The sequence below is a fragment of the Quercus robur genome, chromosome 5, assembly GCF_932294415.1.
Source record: "Quercus robur chromosome 5, dhQueRobu3.1, whole genome shotgun sequence".
Classification (NCBI taxonomy): domain Eukaryota; kingdom Viridiplantae; phylum Streptophyta; class Magnoliopsida; order Fagales; family Fagaceae; genus Quercus; species Quercus robur.
This window is the reverse complement of record NC_065538.1, coordinates 41,941,891-41,952,505: the sequence shown is the minus strand read 5'-3', so window position 1 is coordinate 41,952,505 and position 10,615 is coordinate 41,941,891. Positions and strand designations below refer to the sequence as shown.

At 35.6% G+C, this 10,615-nt stretch overlaps 1 protein-coding gene across 5 annotated transcripts in view; it reads right to left on the bottom strand.

Annotated features, from left to right (window-relative positions):
• Window positions 1-5,019: 5,019 nt before the first annotated feature.
• Window positions 5,020-10,615, bottom strand: part of LOC126725978 (uncharacterized) — a 30,556-nt gene continuing 24,960 nt past the window's right edge. For all 5 annotated transcript variants that reach the window (XM_050431047.1, XM_050431049.1, XM_050431050.1 and 2 more), the window contains 5 exons: window positions 7,227-7,307; window positions 6,982-7,110; window positions 6,226-6,306; window positions 5,710-5,763; window positions 5,020-5,573 (listed from right to left, as the gene is read on the bottom strand). In XM_050431047.1, the coding sequence (XP_050287004.1) occupies window positions 5,328-5,573; window positions 5,710-5,763; window positions 6,226-6,306; window positions 6,982-7,110; window positions 7,227-7,307 (591 nt within the window). In that variant the 3' untranslated portion in view covers window positions 5,020-5,327. The remainder of the gene's footprint in view (window positions 5,574-5,709; window positions 5,764-6,225; window positions 6,307-6,981; window positions 7,111-7,226; window positions 7,308-10,615) is intronic.

Genomic DNA, 10,615 nt, shown 5'->3' with positions numbered 1-10,615 from the left:
ACTCACAACCGTCAACGACAACTATTAGAAAGACCCACACGGGGCAAACAAACCCACAAAGGGTAGAGAGAAACCACAAATAGTGGCACGATGCGTGCTGCCCACCACGATTGTGGCAACAACGTCTCCGCAGGCATGACTACAACCTGGCCTTAAATCATAATTCAGAAAAATCACAAAATCACATGACTACACAAGATACAATTGTATACATATCATTCATTGAATGCTTGTTGTAACGAGTAGCATTACCAAACCACAGATTCTAAAAAAATCTCACAAGCCCATTAGGAGCTATCAGATCACCATAAGAAGGGACTCTACGAGAGATTGAGCTACTACTGACTCGCAACCACCCAGGGGCATAGCCAGGAATAAATACTTGGGGGGGCCGGGTTGTAACAGAGATATACTAAATATAATTCTTAAGTCTATTGAATACAAAATTATCAACTTTCATATATCATTATATACTTGAAGGTTGAAATCGACGACGATGAGTATCATCATTGTATGGATAGTCTATATTTTTAGGTTGATATGGACCTTCTATGAGATAAGCTCGTCGGATTTCATCTTGCTTGTTGATAGGAAATTCACATATTTGTTTACGTGATCCTGGATCACGATCTATCTCTTCAAATTGAAGTTTTGGACATTTGGAGGGGTGTTCATCAGGCATTGAAATATTAACATTTGTTTCTACAACCATAGGTGTCCTAATTTCTGAATTGCTAACATCTTTTTTCTTAAAGAATGCATCAATTGTTTTTCATTTGCTCGTAATTCTTTTAGCTTTAAGAATATGACTCAAAAATTAACTTGAAAAGAATTTTAAAAAATAAAATTTTAATTAGAAATTTTTACTTAGTTATATGAATGTTATTCATACTCAAGAAAAAAACAAAATTTCCACTATAATTTAAACAGTCAACCCATTTTTAATACAACTTTAATTAATAATAACCCCTCAAACAAAAACAAAAATAATTTAATTAATTTGTCTTTTATAATGTATTGGTTAATTTAATTATATAGCTTTAATTATTGTTGTTTAGCGTAACAATAAACTATATTGCTTTAATATATTTGTCATTAATTATACTACTTTAATTTGTTATATTGTTTAGCCCCTTGTACATATTACATTAAAAGAGCCGAACATTATACATTCCATGTGCAGCACAATAATTAAAGCAGTGTAATGTGCTGCACATTACATTGCTTTAATTATTGTTTACCTGGCCCCATGAGCCCATCTACCCCCTCCCCACCCCACTCAACAGACAACAGACAAGCACAACATGTGCCCCAATCACAATAGCCAGCTGCAATTAGAAAATTTCACAATGCCAATCACAAATCACAACACACGTTACACTAAATGACAATCAATATTTCACCAACACCAACACACTGACCAACAAAAAGGGATAAGATAAAGCCAAATTTAAAAAGACAAAAAAAGGAAAAAAGCAAAAGCCAGCCAATAAGAGACTCACAGTTCAAAAGAGAGAGAGACTTACTGAGATCAGATAGGCTATTAAAGAATAAAGAGAGAGACTCGTTCATAAATTTCATTTCATTTTTTCATTTAGTGAGATAAAGAGAGAGAGTCAGAGAGAAAAACCTTGAGGGAGGGCCGGACTACCGGAGGGAGCAATGAGCACTGCTACACCGAAGCAGAGGCAGAGTGATCTGCGATCTCCGATGACCGATCTACAATCTGCAAAAATTTCATTTCATTTTTTCATTTCAGTGAGATAAAGAGAGAGAGAGACTGAGAGAGAGTCAGAGAGAAAAAGAGAGAAATACCTTGAGGGAGGGCTGGAGGGAGCACCGAGCACCGGAGCAGAGGCAGAGCGATCTGCGATCTCCGATCTTTATTCTGTGATCTACGATAAGGGGCGAGCGACGACGACGACGACGAGCGAGCTGCGGCGACGTGACCGTGGGTTACTGGGTTTGGTTTGTTGGGGTTTGGTTTTGGTTTGTGTATTGGGGATTTTTTTTTTTTTTTAGATAAACACCTCTGTGTTTGGTTTGCTGGAGTTTGTTTTGCTTTTGCTCTGTATAGACAGTATTAGGGTTTGATTTCTCTGCCAGCGACGTGATGGGTTTGATTTCTGTGCCAGCAACGTGATGGGTTTCATTTCTGATTCTCTGTATTGATTTTTTTTTTTTTTTTGGTTGAGAATCCGTGGGCTTGCCGTGAGCAAGCTACCTCTGTAATCTATTGAGCATGCCGTGGGCTTGGCTCTGTTACAATTTTTTTTTTTTTTTAATTTGAGGGTGTTCCTAATTTTTGATTGAGGGCTGGGAGAATGGGTGAGAAATGGGTAGGGGGGTCGGCTGTCTAATGTTGGGGGGGGCCCATTTATTTTTTCTTCACAGTCTAATAGGAATTTTTTTTTTTTTTTTTTTTTTGCAGGGGCCATGGGCCCCCCCAAGCCACTATGTGGCTCCGCCCCTACAACCACCAATGGCAACTATTAGAAAGACCCACACGGGGTAGGCAAACCCACAAAGGGCAAGGAGAAACCACAAATAGTGGCACGACGCATTTTGCCTACCACAATCGCGGCAACGACGTCTCCTAAGGCATGACTAAAGCTTGGCCTTACATCATAATGCAGAAAAATCATTAAATCACATGACTGCACAAGGTATAGTTGTATACATACCATTCATTGAATGCATGTTGTAACGGGTAGCATCACCAAACCACAGACTCGAAATAAATCTCATAAGCCCACTAGGAGCTATCAGATCACCATAAGAAGGGACTGCGAGAGATTGAGCAGCCATTGACTCGCAACTGCCAACAGCAACTACTAGAAAGACCAACACGAGGCAAGCAAACCCACAAAGAGTAAGGAGAAACCAAAACAATGGCAGTGTTAGACCCACACAAGGGTAGAAAGAAACCCACACAAGTGTAGAAAAAGACCCACGACGGGTAGAGACAAGTCCTCGTATTAGAAACTATTGATTGATGTCAAGGGTGTTGTGTACATGAATGATTCTTTTTCTTCTTTTTTTTTTTCATTAAAGCCACCGAAAAGAAATAAGTTCTAAAGCCATCTGACAAGTCTAATGTGACATCAATTACCTCATCCTCTTTGCTTGATTAGCAATATTTAATTCCTCTTTTTTAGAAAAAAATAAATAAATTAAGAAGAAATAATTAATTCCTAGAAATAGAATATAATCACAAAAGGAAAGTATGATTCTAAGTGCCCGTTTGTTTCCACGTTTTGAGCCCAAAAAAGGCTTTTTGAAAAAAACCAGGCCTAAAATTGCGTTTGGTTAAGCCCAAAACGCAACTTTTTAATAAAAGTTGGGTTTTGGGCATAGGCCAAAAAAGTGGACTAAACGCGGAAAATTTATGGACCTCTGAGGGTCCATAAATGAAAACGCGCACTGCGCGTTTGATGGGTTACCGTTGCTGATGATGAAATTACGAAAATACCCATGAAATTAATCAGTTCTCTCAACGCCTAACCTCACGCCTCCCATATCTCTTCTCTCTGCTCTGCCCTCTCCATGAGAAATCAACCCAAATAACAAAGAAATCATAACCAACCCATACCCATGAGAAATCAACTCAAAGAACACACAGAAAAATCATTACCCGAAACACAAATCACAATCCAAAACTACAGAAATCAAATAGCACAAACCCACGGCCAAACAACCATAAACACGCAAAAAGATAGCAAGAAAGAAGAAGAAGAGGAAGATGAAGAAAGACCGAACCCACAGTGTTGGGTTCGGATTCGATTTTGTATCCAATGACTTCAAGGTCGTGAGGTTTCTCAATGTTCAGTTCAGGTCCGCGAGCAATTTGCTTCATATAAGTCAAGAAGCGGAAGTGTATAGCGTCAGTAGTGGTTTGTGGAGAGCTTCTGGGAAAAAACAAAAAAAAAAAAGAGAAGAAATTGAGAGAGCCAAAGAGCTTCTGGAATCATCAAGTGGAAGTAAAGGAAAAATAAAAGAGGAAAGAATGAAAGAATGAGGAGCTTCTAGAAAGTGGAGCTGTGGAAGTAAAGAAAAAGAAAATGGAGAGGATGTGGACAAAATAATGTATACGTGTGTAGTGGACAAAATATAAGAGGAAAAAAAAAAGAAAAAAAGAAAAAAAAAACGTATGGAGGAAAAAAAAGGCAAAAAAAGGAAAAATAAAAGAGGAAAGAATGAAAGAATGAGGAGCTTCTAGAAAGTGGAGCTGTGGAAGTAAAGAAAAAGAAAATGGAGAGGATGTGGACAAAATAATGTATACGTGTGTAGTGGACAAAATATAAGAGAAAAAAAAAAAAAAAAAAAAAAAAAAAAAAAAAAAAAAAAAAACGACGAAACAAAACAAAACGTATGGAGGAAAAAAAAGGCAAAAAATTAGAAATCACAATTTAAAAATATTGCCACAATATTTTCACAATAAATTTTAAGTAATTAGCTAATATTGATGAGTAAAAATATAATTTTAGTAATGGATTCAAATTAGAACTAGTAACAACTTTTCATATAAGATTTTGTTATGATTCTTGTGAAAGTATGGCAAAAAATATTGTGGATGTAACACTTTTTGTTGAAAAATATAATTGTTGAGAATGAATAGAAAAAGAAAAAATAAATTTGATTACAAAATAAAAATTAAAAAAGTGGATAGACAAAAGATAAATGTCACTGTTGATTGTCCAAACAGCACAAAAAATTGTCTAACCTGCTGAAGATGCTCTTATATATACATTGTCATTTTTGGTAATTTATCCCTCAAACTGCCACTTTTATAAGTATTAGCCAAACACTCAACTTTTTCAAAAAGCACTTTTTAACAGCTTTTACCAAACATTCAGTTTTTTGAAAATGCACTTTTTCAATTATGCACTTTTTGAAAACTCCATTTTTTCATTATGCACTTTTACAAAAAGCTGAACCAAACTCACCCTAAGTCACGGATGGACTTTCCACAAAAATTATTCCCAAGATCTAAATTAATAAAAAATAAAAAATAAAAACTACAGCCCGAAGAGACAACTCCAGATACGTTGATTTGTATCCCAGGACTGGGGGAAAATAAAAGGAAATAGAAAAGGAAAGCTATAAATTCAAATTGTATCTTGAAGAATTGCTCCACAAGATTAGGTATCCGTATTACATCCAGTTCAAGCCTTTCCTTAATAAATTCTACAATATTATTTCTTTTTTCTTTCAATTTCCTTTCTTTGTCGGCCTCCAATTTGATTTTATAATTTCTTCGCAAGGGCTTCAAAGAATTCAAAAGAACATTCCACGAACTACCTCTTCGAACACAATTACTTTTCGATTCAATATTCATCGTCACCATTATCATAGTTAAAGTCATCAAAATCCTCTCCATTTTCATAGTGCAGTCCATTGCTATATATTCCTGTGTCATTTTCCTGCTCCATGTCTTCATACCCTTGTCCCGGTTCATCATAATTGTCTGTGATGTCCCCATCATGCTCTTTCTCACCGTCACTTTGCCCTGTGGCATCACCATCACCATCATCATTTGATGCTTTGGCCTTTTTATTTGAATCAGATGGTGGCTGCCAGGATTAATTAAAAAATATTATAATAAGTTGGACTAATGTATTTTATTGGTAACTACACACATGCGTGGACACACTTCCAGAATCTTGACATTAAAGTTTGGACAATAAAAATAAGAGAAAATAAACATACATCGTTGGTGAAGAGTGTCTCCAACACGTCATAGTTGATTTTCGAACTGAGTCTCTGTCAACAACACAATCAACACCAGAGGGAAAATAACACATTAGTAGCAAGGATGAGAGAAGCAAAAAAGCAATGAAATTAATAATAGACTTTAAACTGGTAAAAAAAGGATTCAAAAAGATTATATGGTTGTCAGGGAAGCTGATAGGACAACACAATTGACAAAGATGATACAGAAAAAATAAAAAACAATAAACCATATTAATTCAGTTGAGCAGAATACCAACATACCGTGTGATTTACATACACAGTTATGGTCATCAGTGAAGCTCATAGGCAAACACAATTGACAAAGATGATACAGAAAATGATTTTTTTTTTTTTTAATTAAAATTTTTAAAAAATCATATTAATTCAGTTGAGCTGAATACCAATACCATGAGATTAACACGCGCACACACAGCTATTTACAATATTTAGTCAATACTCATTTGCTTCAAAACTGATCTTTTCATGACTTACCTTCTTGATTAGCATTTGATGAGCCGCTTCTGCAGCTGTTTGAGCAGGATTGGCATTCGAATCTTGTGTTCGTTTTCGCTCCTAGTTTAATATGAAACCAAAGATATAAAAAGTATTGCTAGATAATAAATGTTTCAAACGAGAATAAATAGGGAAACAAAATTATCATTTCAAAACAATCATAACCTAAATGAAGAAAACATTTTCTCTTACAACTGCAAGCAGGTTTTTTTTTTTTTTTGGGGGGGGGGGCCGCAAGAAAAAAAGCTAAATTTAACAATAGTCAAAACAAGTGCATAAGTTTGAGTCTTTATTTTTCATTTAAAGAGAAGAGTTAGGAGTGTATTGGAATATAACATTTTCCGGGACCCGATTGCGTGATCAACTATGTAGAGGTTTATCTAAACTTGACAAAATATACAGGCTTCAAATTAAAGCCAAAACATATCACAAACAAGAATTGATCCCAGCAATTGTATTTGGATTTTGGAAGATGAAACCTTTACTAAAAGGCATGAAATTTGTACATAAATAATTAACGAAATCCTTTAGACATATTTTGACTCCCTCTGCCATTTAAAAACTAATTTAAATAGCCAACTTCACCTATATTTTTCCCACAAAAAGGTTCTTGTCCTCCTTGCATCTAAAAGTCTAGGTTTTCACTGATATAACTTATAAGTTACCTTTAAAAATATATAATTAAATTTAAAATAAATTAAAAACAAGGTGCAATAAGTGGCACATAAATAACACCTTTCTTGACTTGGCCACAGCTGCTGAAGCTGCTGCAGCTAATTCATGTGCAGCTCGTAATTCATCAGAACAGTTCTCTAAGTCTACCTGACTAGCTTCCATCTTAGCAGCAGCTGCTGCTGCTTGTTCCTAAAAACCATACCGATACAGTACATTATATAAACCTTTGAGGGAAAAATATTGTCAGAATATGTATATTTTCTGTTTACCAAAAACTCAATTCAAAGTTGCAATGAAATCTTAACCTCAAGATACTCTTTGTTCATTTCTTCCCATATAATTGTCTTATAACGTGTCTCCTCATCATTATTCAGGTAGCCATCAACCTAGCAACACACAAATCATGTAACAAACACAGTTAAAATTAAATGAAAGAAAATAAAGTATTATCATGCATAGTATAGAGCTTTATAAGAATGCAACCTGAACCAACCCAATGAATTCAGTTGTTGAGAATTTCAAATATTGAGATTTACCGATTCTTGGGAGTTCAAACTCACAACAATTAAAATTCCCAAGAATGATATGCAATTTTTTGGATGTGTAGAAAATTACAAAGCAGGCTTATACACTTACAAAAGCCCTCCTGGAAAAGCCCAAGTCTGCAGAACCCCAGAAAAATTGAATCTAAGTCTCCATATACCTAGCAATGGGCCACTATTATTATTATTATTTTTTTTTTTTTTTGGATAGGTAACAAAAAAATTTATTAATAAAGAAAACAACCCAAGTACATTGGGGATGTACTATGGGGGCATAAATCAAGGGCCAAAATTACAACGATCAAGAAAAACAAGAAAAATGCGACAAAACCACACTCCAAGCAAGGAGAGTATGTAGGAAAGAAGACTTAATCTCTAGCAAGTACCGTTCACATCCCTCAAAAAATCTAGCATTCCTTTCACTCCAAATACACCACATCAAGCAGTGTGGCACAAGTCTATATTGTGATGTTGGCCAAACTTACCTTGCCAAGTCCCAAACAACTCAATCACTTTATGTGGCATAACCCAGTGAATTCCAAACAAACAAAACAACAAAGACCACAACTAAAATGCAATGGGGCAATGAAGAAGAAGATGATCCACCAACTCCCCACACCTCTTACACATATAACACTAGTGAAGAACAATAATACGTCTTTTGCGAAGGTTATTTGTTATAAGGATCTTACCTAAGGAAGCAAACCATGAAAAGAAAGCTACCTTTGGAGGAACTTTCGATTGCCACACCATTCTCCAAGGGAAAGAAGGAAGAGTAGGACGGTAGAAAGAAAGATAAAAAGTCACTCTATTATTATCTCTACAACCCCATTCAACAAAAAACTAGAATCAAGATGAGCTTGCATAAATCCTCAAGAGTCCATCAGCAGATGCATAATATCTCACCCAACTTTCTTGAACAAATTGACATCCCTTCTATTCATTTTTTTTTATATTGATAAGTATCCTTTCTATCACTAATTTAGCATCACCTTCTATTAGACCCTGCTTGCAGCCCATGTTAAGCACCAACTCCAGAGCCCATCTCACTGCCAGGGCCATAGCAGCTGCTGAATACAATATAGTGTTCTCCAACCAAGCTTTTAAACCTTCCCCAGTGCTATTCCTTGCTACACCTGCTACAAAAGCAATACCTTCGTCACAAGCAGCATCCACATTAAAATTTAGCCACTGTTCAGGAGGGCATTGCATTCCCAACTTGGTATCACTTGACTAAGAATCACCATCTCTGGTTTTTGGTACTTCCTGGCACTCATGGTAAAAGTATGATGTAAAGTCCAAGCAAAACCTCTGGTCAACCTAACCTCCTCCAAATAAAACTGAATTACTCAGCTTCCACAGAACATCAATGCTAACAGCAGCAATCAAGGAAAAATGATCTGCAGTCATTTGGTCCTGCCACAAATCATCAGGAGCATAATTACTGAACATTGATCCCAAGAACATCTGGACACCATCCAACTTCAAAGCCCAATCTGAACCAAACCAAGGTGGCCTTGCTAACCTCAAAAACAAATGAGTTTTTTTTCCATTCCACACAAACCTCACAACTCTCCTTCACCAATCAAGTTTCTAGCCAATCTGCTTGCTAATGGTAGAAAAACCAGCTGCAACCCTCCACAAAAACATCTTCAGCCTTTGGTGCAGCTTTCCACTCCTTTTCTCCACCCTCTCCTTACTATGGTTTAATATATGCCCTTGATCCACCCTTTAGGCTGACTTTAAAGAGAAAATACAAGACTTTTCCCCCAACAACACAACTGTATCATATGCACCATACCTGGGAATAGGAATTTTCTTACACCATATTGACCACACTATATTTAAAAATATAAACTTTGATTATTTAAAATAATCTTCTGATAATAATTGTTTTGTAGCTACAGAAATAATATTTTGAACATTATGGATAATTTTAAAATGACAAAAAACCCTGGAACGGTGAAACATAGTTTTGGCTGAACTATCACCCCTTTTTGCTTTCTAGAATTCACTCAATGTGCATGTTTGTTCAATGAAAACTCAAATTTTTGATAAGTAATGAGAAAATTTTATTAGAATTATCAATGAAAATTCAAATTTACATGTACAATTTGTAATTTAGCAATTCTCACAAAGATTTAGATATGCCAGAATTGGCAATTCATATCTAAGTGATGGGAATTAGAATTCTCATGTTTCATGAGAACTAAAATGCTAATTGGAATTGGAATTGTTGGCAATTTTGTCAAATGTATAACTAAACTTTCACAACTTCCTAAGAATTGAAAATTCCCCTTCTAAATTCAACATACCCTTACAAAATATTTGTTACATCACTGCCAATGAGCTCTATCTTAAATGCCAATTGTAAAAACAAGGTAAAGGGTAAGTTCTTCGTTGAAAACCCTCTAAAAAGGATAATAAAAGTGCAGCTCCCCCCCCCCCCCCTCCCCCCCACAGGCCCCCCAAAATAAGACAAAGCAGTACAGCATTTAAAATCTGACAAGTTCCAATAAGCCAAAATCCCCCTTTCAAACTTGCTAGACCTCCAGCATTGTCCTAAGCATCACCAAATGCACCCCAAATAATGACAACACTAACAACAAGGTGCAGACACCAAATGTAGACTCTTGATCACACTTGTTTTTGGACATTGAAACAAGGATACGGTCCACCTGGTAACTTTGTCAATGGACAATGGAGGCCTACAGCCCATTGGATCTGATTGATTCATTAGATCATATTTCATTTTTTGAAATTACATCTATTTCCTTTTATTTTTGTATTTAATGAAATCGGTTATGAGTTATTTCCTTTCCTTCCTTGATATAACTGGGGAACCCTATTTAAAGACCTCAGAATTCAGTATTGGTACATTTTGACTTGAGTAATAAAGCTTTTATTGTAATTTTCTTTCAATGGCTTGGTGCTGACTCTAGGCAACCCCAGGCCTCAGAATTCAGTATTGGTACACCCTTATTTTTTTTTGTTCTTTGTAGTTCTTTTTTTTTTTTTTTTTAAGTAATAAGATTTATTGATATAAAAAAAAATGGACACCCTAGTACACAGGAAGTGTATAGGGGTCAAAAAATCAAGAACAAAAATTACATAAATCAAGAAAAGGAAAAAAAAAAAATGATTGGTTTCGC